The 16,426-nt window shown below is 46.6% G+C and overlaps 1 protein-coding gene across 1 annotated transcript in view; it reads left to right on the top strand.

Annotated features, from left to right (window-relative positions):
• Positions 1 to 3,875: 3,875 nt before the first annotated feature.
• Positions 3,876 to 16,426, top strand: part of LOC112267475 (rho guanine nucleotide exchange factor 17) — a 107,432-nt gene continuing 94,881 nt past the window's right edge. The window contains exon 1 of the mRNA XM_042297651.1: positions 3,876 to 9,142. Within this exon, the coding sequence (XP_042153585.1) occupies positions 4,346 to 9,142 (4,797 nt within the window). The 5' untranslated portion in view covers positions 3,876 to 4,345. The remainder of the gene's footprint in view (positions 9,143 to 16,426) is intronic.

Below are 16,426 nucleotides of genomic sequence, written 5' to 3'. Positions count from 1 at the left end.
ACCCATGGAGGTCTGGATTTGGAGTCACACTCAAAATCAAAGTGGAAAACCACACTACAGGCTGATCCAACTTTGATGTGATGTCCTTAAAACAAGTCAAAATGAGGCTCAGTAGTGTGTGTGGCCTCCACGTGCCTGTATGACCTTCCTACAACGCCTGGGCATGCTCCTGATGAGCATGCCGGGCCAGTCCATAGCATCAATGCCTTCCTCTTGCAGGAACTGCTGACACACTCCAGCCACATGAGGTCTAGCATTGTCTTGCAGTAGGAGGAACCCAGGGCCAACCACACCAGCATATGGTCTCACAAGGGGTCTGAGGATCTCATCTCGGTACCTAATGGCAGTCAGGCTACCTCTGGCGAGCACATGGAGGGCTGTGCGCCCCCCCCCCCAAAGAAATGCCACCGCACACCATGACTGACCCACCGCCAAACCGGTCATGTTGGAGGATGTAAGCACAACCCCCACCTGTGGATGTTGGGCCCTCCTACCACCCTCATGGAGTCTGTTTCTGACCGTTTGAGCAGACACATGCACATTTGTGGCCTGCTGGAGATCATTTTGCAGGGCTCTGGCAGTGCTTCTCCTTGCACAAAGGCGGTGGTAGCGGTCCTGCTGCTTGGTTGTTGCCCTCCTACGGCCTCCTCCACGTCTCCTGATGGAGACAGGGTAGCCTAGTGGTTAGAGCATTGGACTAGTAACCGGAAGGTTGCAAGTTCAAACCCCCCAGCTGACAATGTACAAATCTGTTGTTCTGCCCCTGAATAGGCAGTTAACCTGCTGTTCCTAGGCCGTCATTGAAAATAAGAATTTGTTCTTAACTGACTTGCCTGGTTAAATAAAGATAAAATAAAAAATGTACTGGCCTGTCTCCTTGTAGAGCCTCCATAATCTGGACACTACGTTGGCAGACACAGCAAACCTTCTTGCCACATCTCGCATTGACGTGCCATCCTGGATGAGCTGCACTACCTGAGCCACTTGTGTGGGTTGTAGACTCCGTCTCATGCTACCACTAGAGTGAAAGCACCGCCAGCATTCAAAAGTGACCAAAACATCAGCCAGGAAGCATAGGAACTGAGAAGTGGTCTGTGGTCACCACCTGCAGAACCACTCCTTTATTGGGGGTGACTTGCTAAATGCCTATAGTTTCCACCTGTTGTCTATGCCATTTGCACAACAGCATGTGAAATGTATTGTCAATCTGTGTTGCTTCCTAAGTGGACAGTTTGATTTCACACAAGTGTGATTGACTTGGAGTTACATTGTGTTGTTTAAGTGTTGTTTAAGTGTTCCCTTTATTTTTTTGAGCAGTATATATATATATTTTGGAACAAATATTTCATTTTTAGCTATTTGAAAATCGATGTGGAATCTTTTGCAGCTCAAGTCAACGACAAAACATGCAATGCTTTCTGGGCTAGCTAGCAAACGTGGCTACACACATCAATAGCAAAGTCAATATCAGCATGTAAAGTAGCTAGTTGGCTGTAAAATCACCTAAACAATCTACTATCAATTTAGGAGTATATCTCACTGTTCAGTTTGCAGTTCCTCTCTGCCCAGAGTGAGTACAGAATGCGTTATGGCAACCATGATCCACGTATCCCCACAGACACACAGTACGCATTGCAAGATGGTACTTGAAGGACAAAACTGAGTTGAATAAATTGGTACAGTGTTTTAGATTGAGCATATCTAAGTGAAATGTGTACTTTGTCATGATATTTGCCCGAAAAGCCGGTCTTTGGAGGATATATTGACACGGGTGTTGTTAGGTCCGAGACACTGGCTATGAGGGAATTATTGAAACAATGTTGCAAATGTCGGAGATACAGACCGCAAGGTTTATACAAATCTCCGCTGTTGAAAACTAAATGTTAGTCTAAAAGAAATGTGAGAATGTCTAAATGCTTTTTTATAGTGGAGATGAAGTTTATACATTTCCTGGCTGGGTAGATGAGACAGTGGATTGCGCAGTGGGATGGAACAGAGTAAATCGGCATTTTAACGTCATAGATTTAGCCAGTTGGTAATTTGCGGAATAGACACCGGCTGGATGCGGTTTTAACCAATCAGCACTCAGGATTAGACCCACCCGTTATATATGTAAATGAGTGGATGCGCTCTCGACAAGTATGCCCATACTATCTATTGGCCGATTTGGTGATCTGGAGTGCAGGTAATTGTTTTTAAAAGCTTTTATGAAACGTGATGAGAACCATCTAGCTATGACTCGATCCTACACGATTTCCTAATTTCACAGACTGACCACTTCCAAGTTAAACCACTAGGAATTGTTTTATTTGCCCTACCGATAGAACACATGCTTTCACCAAATTGACCAGAGTTTCATTTAAAAATATATATATTCTGTGGTTGGATTATCCTTTTAAAATGGACTGTCTGTTTCGACTGTGGTGACCTGTTTCTTGTGTGTACTGTGCCGTTCCTATCGATTAGGTATTTAGGCAGATTTTAAAAGTGAGAATGTCTGAGACAAACATTTTGAAATGTCTTGAAATAAGCACTTGTATGCATGACAAAACGTGTCCCTGGCATGTAGATGGATACTGATGCTTTGTGGTCTAATTCACTGCTCAATAGTTTTGCCACTACATGATGAGGTCTAGTTTTATTTTAGTTAAATGTTGCTTAGTGTGTTTTTGTTTTTCTGTTATTTTTTTTGTACATGCATACGTCTCCAAGAGAATATCACAGGACTGACAGATCCGCTGTTGTTCCTATGTGTATCAGCTGCAGAAGATTGGATTACTCAATACCACAAATTATTGGCTTGTTTTGGTCAAATGTGAGTGACAGCTGATGTTTTTGTTCCTAAGTCTGTCTGGAATGTGTTGTGTTTGTTTAACCTCTTCCTTAGCTTAAGGCCCTTAATGAAGTGATACGTTTTATAGGTGGGGCACATGTCTGTATGGGTCTAATAGGAACCAAGGTAGATGTCAGATGCTCTTCTTGGAGTGGATATATTTGAGTCAGTGTATTCTTTTTTTTCTTTTTTTTTACAGTGAAGTCTTATTTTTATAACATAAAGAGAACTTGAATTATATTTTTGTTACAAAATTAGTTTTATTTCTTCACTTATGTTAGTGCATGTATTTATTAGTTGTGCAGTTTCATACATGCTCATGCCTCTGCTTTGTAGATGGCCTCTCCAATTAACAAGCCTGTTGACACTGTAATAAACTTGCTGTTGTCAATAAAGATTACATGTATCAACCAAATGAGTTTTATTCTGCTATACAGTTCATATATTCATTGGAAATGTTCTGTTCCTGCTCTGCCCCTCATCTACAAAAACAGTGGGAGCAGGTTTTTGGGAGAGGCAGGTCATAGGCTCGACACTAAGAGCAAAAAGGATGATGAACTTCTATACATCGACCGTAAGATGGCGCTGCGGTCAACATTCCATCGCCCAGAGCACGGTATAATATCTCTGCTCGAACAAAGAGCTACTTTACCAGACCGTCATGGGAAAAAACCATAAACCATTGTGCACGGGAGAAAATGCTTTATTAACGTTGACACAATTCGCAAACACGACACTCACGACCCCGCGTGAGTCAGCACTAATAATCACTTCATTAAATACACTGACAGTGGAAACACTGTTACCAAACGTTATTCTAGTTTAATTTAGTTTCAAGTACATTTTCTCAGCGCTCCGACGGTTTACACGGTACTGAGCTATAATTATCCCTCTCTGCCCGCAATATCTGTTTATCCCCATCTAAAAGGAAATGGGTTTTTTCTGCCTATTCCCGAGGGGCTATGACAGCCCTTATTACCCCGACTAGTCCCGCCCACGACTGTTCTCTCATTCTCAGGCATTTGCATTCAAAAACACAAATCACTCAATTATGTCAACAAAAATAAGGAACATAGCAACAGTTCGGGATTATAGTGAATTGTGAGTTGAGGGCAATCTGCGTGTATAAAGTGATGGGAAAGATTCGGGAAAATGGGGGAATCTATGGAGAAAAAAAACCCTGCATAGTTGAAGGGAGAAACGTTTGGACAAACTTTTGCCCTTTTTCGTCGTGCTTGGATGCGATTCGAGAGGACATATTGTAAGGTCAGAATGCAGAATAGTTATCTATTTCTTTCACTTTGTTTACTCCACAATTCGCTCTCCTTTTAGTGTAAACCCTTAGCCCTCTTTTCAGTGGAGTAGAGAGAAACCCTTGCCAGCAAGTTGTGGTTAAAAGTCGCCTATTGTACCAGGTTGAACGGGGGTTAAAACTAGGCACTGCAGAAAGAAAAGGTGCTGGATCAATGAATTAGCAAAAGGAGATAAACGAACAAAATAAAGACGTGTACAATGGCAGAAAAGGAGAAGGTGTATCGCAGTGTTTCTTTCAAAAAGTTAGGTTGTAGCGCGAACAAAAGTTGCTGTGAAGAACAACTAAACAAAACAACGAATTTGGAGGGTAGTAGCAGCGCCCTTCCCCCTCCATCTACAGCAGCGGCCGAGAAAGCGCAGCCCTCGGCTATGCGTAATGTTAGTGTGTCAAGGAAAGTTTCCAAAATCTCCGCTGCCAGCCTCCCAACCGCAGAGCTAAAGAAAGGCTCCTCCACTCCCCTCTCCTCCATTTCTCCCTCTATTCGCCAACTCACTGAGAAGTTCAGTAGCACTAATTCGTCTCGAACGCATGGAGCTCCGAGCCCTGGCAGTAACGTTGTCGGGAAAAGCACAACTTTACCCAGGGTTAAAAGCAACAGGGGAGAAGGGTCCCCATCTCGGAAATCATTCCACGAGGACAGTGGATATTTACAAGTTACTGACACGGTTTTAACAGTGTCTCCGAATGACACTAAAGTTCATGAACAAAAGTTTTATTCGGGCACAGACTCGGTCTCTGGATCGGATTCGGAGAGAAATCAAAAATGGATGTATACTCGCATTTCTCCTCAAGGCAGCGTTGGGGCTGGTAAAATAGATGATTCCCACGTTGATCCGCCTGTCTCTTATGACAACAACTGCAGTAAGATTTCGAACACTGAGGATTACGTTGTCAGTGGGGCGCCTGCCTGCAAGTCACACAGGAGCTATTTCCCAAGTCACCATGGAGATCCTCCTGTTCACGTTGACCTAACCTACTGGCCCAGTGTCACCAAGATCAGAGAGCTTTTTGATGCAGAGGATTTAAAGTGTTCTAACCAGCGCCAGCCCTCCGCCAGCTCTAAAGACAACTCTTTAGCAGACATAAGCGACAGGCAGTCTCCCAACAGCCCAACCCCTGAAGCCACTAGCCTGTCAGGGTCAGACAGACACCTCAGCAGGGCTGCCTCCCGGGGCAGAGAGAGGAGACACCAGGGCATGGACTCAGCCTTTCACCCTGACCAGCACTACTCAGACGACGCAGAGATTGAGCCAGCCAGCACTAGTATTCGTAGAAGTGGTAGGTTTCTTAGGGTGGCCCAGCCATCAAACACACACAGAGCCCACAGCCCCAGCAGTGGAGGAGAGGGGCCTGAGACCTGGACTTCTAGTCTGAACTCTGACCCTCCACCCTCTGTCCTCACCGCTGCACCTGCCCCCCCACCTCGGAGCAACTCCAGTGGCCTCTCCTCCTCCCGTGTCCGCCCCTCTGGAGAGCAGAGGCAAAGCCGGGGGGCCGGACAGCCCACGGACAGTTTACATTCCTCACATAGCTCCTCCAGACCGGTGGCCCCCTCCTCTGATAGGGCCTCAGCCAGGGCAGCCATCACAGCCCGCTGGAGGTTCAGCTCAGGAGACGAAGAAGAGGACTACCACCACCGAGCAGGAGGAAGGAGCCCTCAATCGTTAGGTGTCAGTGGAGGTTACCTCTCCCGCGGTAAGAATGGCTGGTGGGGTGGTAAGGTCCTCGGCAGGTCTTCAGGCAGTGAGGAGGACAGCCCTGCTTCACTAGGACCCAGCAGAGACGCCGTGAGACGCCGCTCACTGAGAAAAAAGAAGAACAACGAGGTTGCCGTAGCTACGGGGCGAGACGATGGCGAGTCAGACGACAGTGACGACGAGCAGACGGGTATGATGGAACACCTTGAGAGACACCAACAGAACATCACCGCAGAACAGACTGGGAGCTCCCGGAACCGGCTCAGAGAACCCAAAGCCTCTAGCACCTGTGCAGCACTGTGGGGACGCAATTCCACTCCTAACCAGATGGGAGCTCAGGGGAGCTACAGACGCAAATACACATCAGTCGGGGCGGGGACATCTCGCATAACCACACCCCTATCAGGGGTGTCGCGGGTGTCAAAGGTCAACATTTCATCATTTATTTCGAGTCCCGGCGGCTCGCAGAGCAGCAGTAGATACTGTAGCACCGAGACGCTGAAAGAAGAGGACCAAGCTAGCTATGCTAACAGAAGGGTGAACTGTAATGTTACTACCCCAGGCAGTGTGGTTGGTGCTTCCTCTTCCATGCTCAGTAAGACCTACCACGGTAACTTCACCATGTACCGCTCCCCCAGCTTCGGACACGGGGATAACTTTTCCCACGCCCCTGTTAGAGGCCAACCCCGCATTCTTCCCCCTGTCAATCCCCCATCCCCAGCCACAGGGGACACTGGAGGGGTTGCTAGGGAGGAGACTACAGTGTTCCGTCGGTTGCTAAGTGGTGGCGTTGTCGGTGATAAGGACAAGAACAGGATGTCATTGTCAAACCCGGACATAGCCTCAGAAACTATGTCTCTCCTCAGCTTCCTGAAAAGTGACCTATCAGATCTCAGAGTTCGAAAGACGGACAGGTCAGGGGTTATTGAGGGGTCATCTACGGTGTACAGGATGGGGTCAAGAGGCCTCTACCCAGGACTCCGCCCTTCATTAAAGGACCTCACTGCAACTCTCAGACGTGCCAAATCCTTCACTTACTCTGATAAACCAGTAGGGAGGCAACATCCAGCCGGCTCCTCTGCTAAAAGAAGCTCTTCTGAGCAATGTCTGGATCAAGACGAAGAGAGGGATGGAGGGAGGGGGGCGGTGCCTGACAGAGAGGTGGAGAGTGATGGAGGAGACTGCAGAGCAGGGGGTTATGGGTATGAGGATGTGATGCCCACTCCGTTGCAGGACCGGTATGTCCAGGAGGCCAGACAGGTAATCAGAGATATCTGCCAGATGAGCGCTCTCGAGGATGTTGACAATGGTGATGATGATGATGTGCTAGCAACAGATGGCACTGAAGACGAGTGTTTCAAAAGAAAACAAGTGGAGGAGCAGGAGATAAAAGAGGGCGAGGGAGGTGAATTAAAAGATGAGAGGAGAGCTAGAGAAGCTGAGGTTGCCATTTCAGGGGAAAAAGAGATGAGGGAGTGGGACTGTGAAAACACAGAAAGAGAGAAGTTCCAACAGAAGGGAGATTCTGAGGAGAACGTTTTTTATGACCGATCTGTTGATGAGCTATCAGGTCATGAGTCGAGCCTCACTGATGAGGGCATAGTCACAGAACCAGAGGCTGGACTGGGTGACCCTGAGAGGTTATTTGTCAGGTCAAGTTTAGGATCATCGTTGGCCAGAGATGTGCTAGGTCAACCCCTCACCATCTGGAAGCAGTCTGCTCTGCATGAGGATGAGTGGCCAGGGTTACACGAGGGATTGCGAGAGGGATCAGGGTTAAACGAGGGAATGCGAGAGGGATCAGGGTTAAACGGAGGAGCGAGAGAGAAACGAGAGAACCCTGTCTCTGTTCCTGCCCTTGGGGTTGAGAGTGAGAGCATTGCTGTAGTAACAGAGATGAGCGGCGTCAATAACAACAACAGTACTAGCGGGAGGGCCAATGTATCCCAGGGTGCCTCAGTCCCAGGACTTGAGGCACCTCCCACTCCGAGCGCAATCCGCCGCCGCCGTAAGTTCTCCTCAACCGGGAACGCGGGCTCTGACTCCAGCAACGGCAGCACTGGGGAGTCCAACGGGAACGGGGATGTTTACCGTTCGCTAAGCGACCCCATGCCTCACCGGCGCCGCTCTGTGTCAGAAGAAGGGAATAACAGCTTCTCTTTGGATAGTAACCTGCTGGGGTCTCTCTCTCTCTCCTCCAAGGGGGCAGGAGGAGTCGGAGGAGGAAGTGTCCCAGAGTCGTCCTCTACAGCTGATCTATCAGAGTGCACGGGCAGCGTGGCTAGCGACCTATCGCTGTGCAGTGATGGTGGTCTCCGTGACGACTACAGCAATGTGATCCGGAACATTGTTGCGGAGCCAGGAGCGATGGACAGACTGATGACGGATGACAAGAACAACGGAAAAGCCACGAAGAAGAAGTCCTTCTCTGACCCCAGTCGCCGTGGTGACGGCCCCCTGCTTGATGAACCAGGGTTCAAAAGTCACTATCACCCTAAAGAACCAGTCAGTGAGCTGGATCAGCCTGGTCAGATCCCGCCCTCCAGCAGTGAGCCAATCCTGAGTGAGCAGAGAGATGAGCTGTGGGAGCTCAGAGATGAATGTGGACACCCATTACTTAGTCGTCATGGCAACAATGAAGTCGGGAAATTCCGCTCCCAATCAGAAAGGGAGGTGCACTCCTGTCTCCATAGTGATGACACAGACAGAGTGGGAGGAGGGGAGATATTGAACTCTGACCTCAAATTAGCGGAGCTTGTGTCTCCCGGAATGGGCCGGCGGACCAACAGGAAACGCCCCAACTGGGTCACCCAATCAGCATCAGAGGAGCCGGACCACTCGGAACCAGGTCCAGAGGACCAGGATCAAGACCAGACTGATCTCACCCCCCCATTGCCTCTGGTCCCCCCCAAACCCAAAACTAGGTCCAAGCACGTCCGCCACGCCAGCGAACCTGCCACCTTCATCCCCATCTTCCCACCTCCACAGCCCCAGCGAGCCCAAGGGGATCCGCCTTCCCTACTACCTGCCTGTGAACTCTCCATCCTGGGTAAGCCCACCAGTGAGGAGGCCCCCTCCCTGGAAGATGTGACCAAGCGGTATATTCTGGCCCTGAATGCTCCAGGGGGCGAGAGCGAGCCGTCTGGTTCTGAGTCTGGGTCTAGAGGAACGGTGCCTGTACCAGACGGGTCCAACTCCAGCCCTGCTACTCCCAGTGGTGCCAGAGAACCCAGACTGCAGAGGAAGAGCAGTGAGGAGCTGACCACACCAGCCCCACAGAGTGCCAAACCCAGAGTGGTGAGTAACATTGCCAACGTGTGTGTGTGTGTGTGTGTGTGTGTGTGTGTGTGTGTGTGTGTGTGTGTGTGTGTGTGTGTGTGTGTGTGTGTGTGTGTGTGTGTGTCTAAGTGGTCAAAAGTGTGTTTTGATGTTGCAGGAAAGGAGGCTGAATGTTTGTTGTTGTCATGGATGAAAACAGCACAGCTAGATGGAGTTGTGTTCTGACATGTATCTTACCCATATTAGGCTGGTAATGATGTGTTCAAGGAGGGGCCCTTTATGAATCAGGATGAAAAAACATCAACTTTAAAGAGCTGCGCCAGGATTGTGTGTGTGTGTGTGTGTGTGTGTGTGTGTGTGCGTGCTTTGCGTGTGTGAGTGCTTGGTTTCGTGTGTGTGTGTTTAGTCAGTAGAATGTTCTAGCGATGGAGTGTTTGGAGCAGATATGGAGGACAATTTGCCAAGCTCCTTATCTCTATAGCGCTGAGGTAGAGAAACTGCTCTGGGGTAGAGAAACTGCTCTGGTAGGAGAGATCTGCTCTGGGGTAGAGAACACTGCTCTGGGGTAGAGAACACTGCTCTGGGGTAGAGAAACTGCTCTGGTAGGAGAGATCTGCTCTGGGGGTGAACACTGCTCTGGGGTAGAGAACACTGCTCTTCTCACTGTCTCCTGTTGCCTGTGTCTTGTTGAATGCTAGCGCCTGCTGCTAATAGGACTGGGCACATTAGCTATTGGACTAGCGCCTGCTGCTAATAGGACTGGGCACATTAGCTATTGGACTAGCGCCTGCTGCTAATAGGACTAGGCACATTAGCTTCTGGACAGGCGCCTGCAGCTAATAGGACTGGGCACATTAGCTACTGGACTAGCGCCTGCGGCTAATAGGACTAGTGCCTGCTGCTAATAGGACTGGGCAATGCTCTGCTCTGCTTTATTTACCTCATGCTTATGATTGTATGTGACTGTGGGCACCTACAACCTGCCGCCTGTAGTTAGTCCTTATCCCCTGCTGCCTGTAGTCCTAGTCCTTATCCCCTGCTGCCTGTAGTCCTAGTCCTTATCCCCTGCTGCCTGTAGTCCTAGTCCTTATCCCCTGTGCCTGTAGTCCTAGCCCTTATCCTCTGCTGCCTGTAGTTAGTCCTTATCCCCTGCTGCCTGTAGTTAGTCCTTATCCCCTGCTGCCTGTAGTCCTAGTCCTTATCCCCTGCTGCCTGTAGTCCTAGTCCTTATCCCCTGCTGCCTGTAGTCCTAGTCCTTATCCCCTGCTGCCTGTAGTCCTAGTCCTTATCCCCTGCTGCCTGTAGTCCTAGTCCTTATCCCCTGCTGCCTGTAGTCCTAGTCCTTATCCCCTGCTGCCTGTAGTCCTAGTCCTTATCCCCTGCTGCCTGTAGTCCTAGTCCTTATCCCCTGCTGCCTGTAGTCCTAGTCCTTATCCCCTGCTGCCTGTAGTTAGTCCTTATCCCCTGCTGCCTGTAGTCCTAGTCCTTATCCCCTGCTGCCTGTAGTCCTAGTCCTTATCCCCTGCTGCCTGTAGTCCTAGTCCTTATCCCCTGTTGCCTGTAGTCCTAGTCCTTATCCCCTGTTGCCTGTAGTCCTAGTCCTTATCTATTGTCCCTTCATTAGGGTGTGTGTCTGAACTCTCATTAGGGTGTGTGTCTGAACTCTCATTAGGGTGTGTGTCTGAACACTCATTAGGGTGTGTGTCTGAACTCTCATTAGGGTGTGTGTCTGAACTCTCATTAGGGTGTGTGTCTGAACTCTCATTAGGGTGTGTGTCTGAACTCTCATTAGGGTGTGTGTCTGAACTCTCATTAGGGTGTGTGTCTGAACTCTCATTAGGGTGTGTGTGAATTTGATTGTCTGGTTTCTGCAATGGGGTCAGAACTGCTGTAATAGTGTGATGGTGACAGATCATGCATGATTTGTTTGTGTGTGTGTTAATGTTGTTAGGTATCACTCAAATAAAGATTGTTCTCTCTCTACAGACACACACACATTGTGGTTAAATCTTATCTGGATTGTCTCTCTATCTCTCACACACACTTTTGCTGTGACTAAAGTTACGTTTTTATCCATCTAACATAACCTTGTTATGTCAAAAGCAGTGATTACTTTTCAATAGGAAGTTGTAGGTGAGTGTTGTCTCTAACCTGTACCCCCCACACACACACACACACACACTCCCTTTTCTTCCCCTCTGTGTTGCCTTGGTAGCAGAGTGATCCTCTCCAGACAGGAAATGGGCTTAGGGAAACAGGAAGTTGTTGTGGTTACTGATGTGTTTGATGATAGCCAGGGCCACCAGCCACTGTGTGTGTGTGTGTGTGTGTGTGTGTGTGTGTGTGTGTTGGCCCGGGAGGTGACTGTCCCATGGTGTGTCTGTCTGTTTCTTCATGCTCTGATCTAGTGGGTGAGATAAAGAATGGATTGACACTTTTTCAATTGATCCCAAAGTGAAATAGTGAACTACAAACAAGTGTAGTTCTGAGTGCAATGAGGTGTGTGTGTTTAATAGCAAGTGAGCTTTTTCCATCTCTGGAGGCTGAATACCAACCCAGCGTCCTATAGTGCAGTGTGCACTAGGGTTGGGAATTGCCAAGGACCTCACGACACGTTATTATCATGATACTTAGGTGCCGATAAGATATGTATTGTGATTCTCATGATTCTATATGTGTTGTGATTCTCATGATTCTATATGTATTGTGATTCTCATGATTCTATATGTATTGTGATTCTCATGATTCTATATGTGTTGTGATTCTCATGATTCTATATGTGTTGTGATTCTCATGATTCTATATGTGTTGTGATTCTCATGATTCTATATGTATTGTGATTCTCATGATTCTATATGTGTTGTGATTCTCATGATTCTATATGTGTTGTGATTCTCATGATTCTATATGTGTTGTGATTCTCATGATTCTATATGTATTGTGATTCTCATGATTCTATATGTATTGTGATTCTCATGATTCTATATGTATTGTGATTCTATATGTGTTGTGATTCTCATGATTCTATATGTGTTGTGATTCTCATGATTCTATATGTATTGTGATTCTCATGATTCTATATGTATTGTGATTCTATATGTATTGTGATTCTCATGATTCTATATGTATTGTGATTCTATATGTGTTGTGATTCTCATGATTCTATATGTGTTGTGATTCTCATGATTCTATATGTATTGTGATTCTATATGTGTTGTGATTCTCATGATTCTATATGTGTTGTGATTCTATATGTGTTGTGATTCTCATGATTCTATATGTGTTGTGATTCTATATGTATTGTGATTCTCATGATTCTATATGTGTTGTGATTCTCATGATTCCATTCAGTTGAAGTCGGAAGTTTACATACACCGTAGTGTTCTCGGTAGTGATTAATCATATTTCGCCATCTCGCAGTCGAATGGATGAATCTGGGTTTGGCAGATGCCAGGAGAACACTACCTGCCCCAATGCATAGTGTCTACTGTAAAGTTTGGTAGAGGTGGAATAATGGTCTGGGGCTGTTTTTCATGGTCCGGGCTGGTGAGTGGATCCCGGACCTCACAACCATAATGGGCAATGGGTTCTATAACTGATCGTAATTGGTATGTTGAATTTTGTGTTCCTTTTGATGGCGTAGAAGGCCCTTTTTGCCTTGTCTCTCAGATCGTTCACAGCTTTGTGGAAGTTACCTGTGGCGCTGATGTTTAGGCCGAGGTATGTATAGTTTTTGTGTGTTCTAGGGCAACGGTGTCTAGATGGAATTTGTATTTGTGGTCCTGGTGACTGGACCTTTTTTGGAACACCATTATTTTGGTCTTCCTGAGATTTACTGTCAGGGCCCAGGTCTGACAGAATCTGTGCAGAAGATCTAGGTGCTGCTGTAGGCCCTCCTTGGTTGGGGACAGAAGCACCAGATCATCAGCAAACAGTATACATTTGACTTCAGATTCTAGTAGGGTGAGGCCGGGTGCTGCAGACTGTTCTAGTGCCCGCGCCAATTCGTTGATATATACAGTGCCTTGCGAAAGTATTCGGCCCCCTTGAACTTTGCGACCTTTTGCCACATTTCAGGCTTCAAACATAAAGATATAAAACTGTATTTTTTTGTGAAGAATCAACAACAAGTGGGACACAATCATGAAGTGGAACGACATTTATTGGATATTTCAAACTTTTTTAACAAATCAAAAACTGAAAAATTGGGCGTGCAAAATTATTCAGCCCCTTTACTTTCAGTGCAGCAAACTCTCTCCAGAAGTTCAGTGAGGATCTCTGAATGATCCAATGTTGACCTAAATGACTAATGATGATAAATACAATCCACCTGTGTGTAATCAAGTCTCCGTATAAATGCACCTGCACTGTGATAGTCTCAGAGGTCCGTTAAAAGCGCAGAGAGCATCATGAAGAACAAGGAACACACCAGGCAGGTCCGAGATACTGTTGTGAAGAAGTTTAAAGCCGGATTTGGATACAAAATGATTTCCCAAGCTTTAAACATCCCAAGGAGCACTGTGCAAGCGATAATATTGAAATGGAAGGAGTATCAGACCACTGCAAATCTACCAAGACCTGGCCGTCCCTCTAAACTTTCAGCTCATACAAGGAGAAGACTGATGGAAGAGTGGCAAGAAGAAAGCCATTTCTTAAAGATATCCATAAAAAGTGTTGTTTAAAGTTTGCCACAAGCCACCTGGGAGACACACCAAACATGTGGAAGAAGGTGCTCTGGTCAGATGAAACCAAAATTGAACTTTTTGGCAACAATGCAAAACGTTATGTTTGGTGTAAAAGCAACACAGCTCATCACCCTGAACACATCGTCCCCACTGTCAAACATGGTGGTGGCAGCATCATGGTTTGGGCCTGCTTTTCTTCAGCAGGGACAGGGAAGATGGTTAAGATTGATGGGAAGATGGATGGAGCCAAATACAGGACCATTCTGGAAGAAAACCTGATGGAGTCTGCAAAAGACCTGAGACTGGGACGGAGATTTGTCTTCCAACAAGACAATGATCCAAAACATAAAGCAAAATCTACAATGGAATGGTTCAAAAATAAACATATCCAGGTGTTAGAATGGCCAAGTCAAAGTCCAGACCTGAATCCAATCGAGAATCTGTGGAAAGAACTGAAAACTGCTGTTCACAAATGCTCTCCATCCAACCTCACTGAGGTCGAGCTGTTTTGCAAGGAGGAATGGGAAAAAATTTCAGTCTCTCGATGTGCAAAACTGATAGAGACATACCCCAAGCGACTTACAGCTGTAATCGCAGCAAAAGTTGGCGCTACAAAGTATTAACTTAAGGGGGCTGAATAATTTTGCACGCCCAAATTTTCAGTTTTTGATTTGTTAAAAAAGTTTGACATATCCAATAAATGTCGTTCCACTTCATGATTGTGTCCCACTTGTTGTTGATTCTTCACAAAAAAATACAGTTTTATATCTTTGTGTTTGAAGCCTGAAATGTGGAAAAAGGTCGCAAAGTTCAAGGGGGCCGAATACTTTCGCAAGGCACTGTATGTTGAAGAGGGTGAGGCTTAAGCTGCATCCCTGTCTCACCCCCCAGCACTGTGGAAAGAAATGTGTTGTTTGTGTACATGGATTTTAAAATGCCATATATTTTTCCCCCAACACCGCTTTCCATCAATTTGTATAGCAGACCCTCATGCCAAATCGAGTCAAAGGCTTTTTTTAATTCAACAAAGTGTGAGAAGACTTTGCCTTTGTTTTGGTTTGTTTGTTTGTCTATTAGGGTGTGCAGGGTGAATACGTGGTCTGACATATGATCATTTGGTAAAAGACCATTTGACATTTGCTCAGTACATTGTTTTCACTGAGGAAATGTACGAGTCTGCTGTTAATGATAATGCAGAGGATTTCGCCAAGGTTGCTGTTGACGCATATCCCCCGGTAGGTATTGGGGTTAAATTTGTCTCCACTTTTGTGGATTTGGGTGATCAGTCCTTGGTTCCAAATATTGGGGAAGATGCCAGAGCTAAGGATGGTGTTAAAGAGTAGAAGTATAGCCAATTGGAATTTGTGGTCTGTATATTTTATCATTTCATTTAGGATACCATCAACACCACAGGCCTTTTTGGGTTGGAGGGTTTGTATTTTATCCTGTAGCTCATTCAAGGTAATGTGATAATCCAGAGGGTTCTGGTAGTCTTTAATAGCTGATTCTAAGATTTCTATGTCTCTCTCTCCTGCGCCCCTCTTCTCTCTCTCATATGCCACTCTTCTCTCGTCTCTCTCTCCTGCCTCCCTCTCGTCTCTCGTCTCTCTGAGCATTGCTGGGAGATGAGGTCATCTCGTTCAGGCTTCTTGAGGCGAGATTTAGCCAGATATCAGATACAGGAACACACAGAACAAGGGAGAGGAGGGAGGGAGGGAGGGAGAGGGGGAGACAGGTGAAGACTGGAGAGGAAAAACAGAGAAGATCAGCGAAAAGAAGAGGGAAGTCTGAGCCAAAAATGAAGGGAGTGGAATAGTTCCAGAGTGTGTGAAAAATGGAGGGAGGGGAATAGTTCCAGAGTGTGTGAAAAATGGAGGGAGGGGAATAGTTCCAGAGTGTGTGAAAAATGGAGGGAGGGGAGGAGGAGAGAGTGAAGTATAGAGACTACTTGTTACAACACTACATACCATTTGAAATGTCTATTTTATTTTAAATGTGTCCCTTGTTTAGTTCACTTTTTGTTTATTGTCCATTCCAGTTGCTTTGGAATTATAAACATAAGTTTCCCATGCCAATAAAACCCTATGAATTGAATTGAATTTAGAGAGGGAGAGGAGAGCGAGAAAGAGGACCAGGACCAGAGGTGTTTTCACTGAGACAGGCAGCAGGAATGTGGCCCTATCTATCTTCTCGCTGGCATAATGGCCCTGAACCCCCTTTGACTCATACAGCCCTGCACTTACTCAATGTCATTCTAGTGTGTATGAGCGACTTCAAATTGCACTGTACTTTTAGGGCGAGGGTCATATTTACACAGGCGTGCGTTGGGAGTGATCACTCATAGTCTGTTTCAGATAGACCTGTCACTAACAACATATGGGAAATATTCTGATCAATATCACACACTCTCTCCTTCCTCCCTTCTCGCCATCGATATTGCTCTCCTAACTACTTTAGGCTTCCCCTGCGGCTGATGGTTATCCTCAGAAGTTCACAGTGTACACTGGAACAGTATGGCATGGCACCTCGCCAGCACCTTACTTTAGGAAGAGAGGGATGGAGCACAGACTGTTAGAGGGACAGAAAGGAGGGGGGTGTGAGAGAGGGGGAAAGAAGG

This window comes from Oncorhynchus tshawytscha, linkage group LG14 (genome assembly GCF_018296145.1).
Source record: "Oncorhynchus tshawytscha isolate Ot180627B linkage group LG14, Otsh_v2.0, whole genome shotgun sequence".
NCBI classification, from domain to species: Eukaryota; Metazoa; Chordata; class Actinopteri; order Salmoniformes; family Salmonidae; genus Oncorhynchus; species Oncorhynchus tshawytscha.
This window is presented reverse-complemented; position numbering and strand designations above follow the sequence as displayed.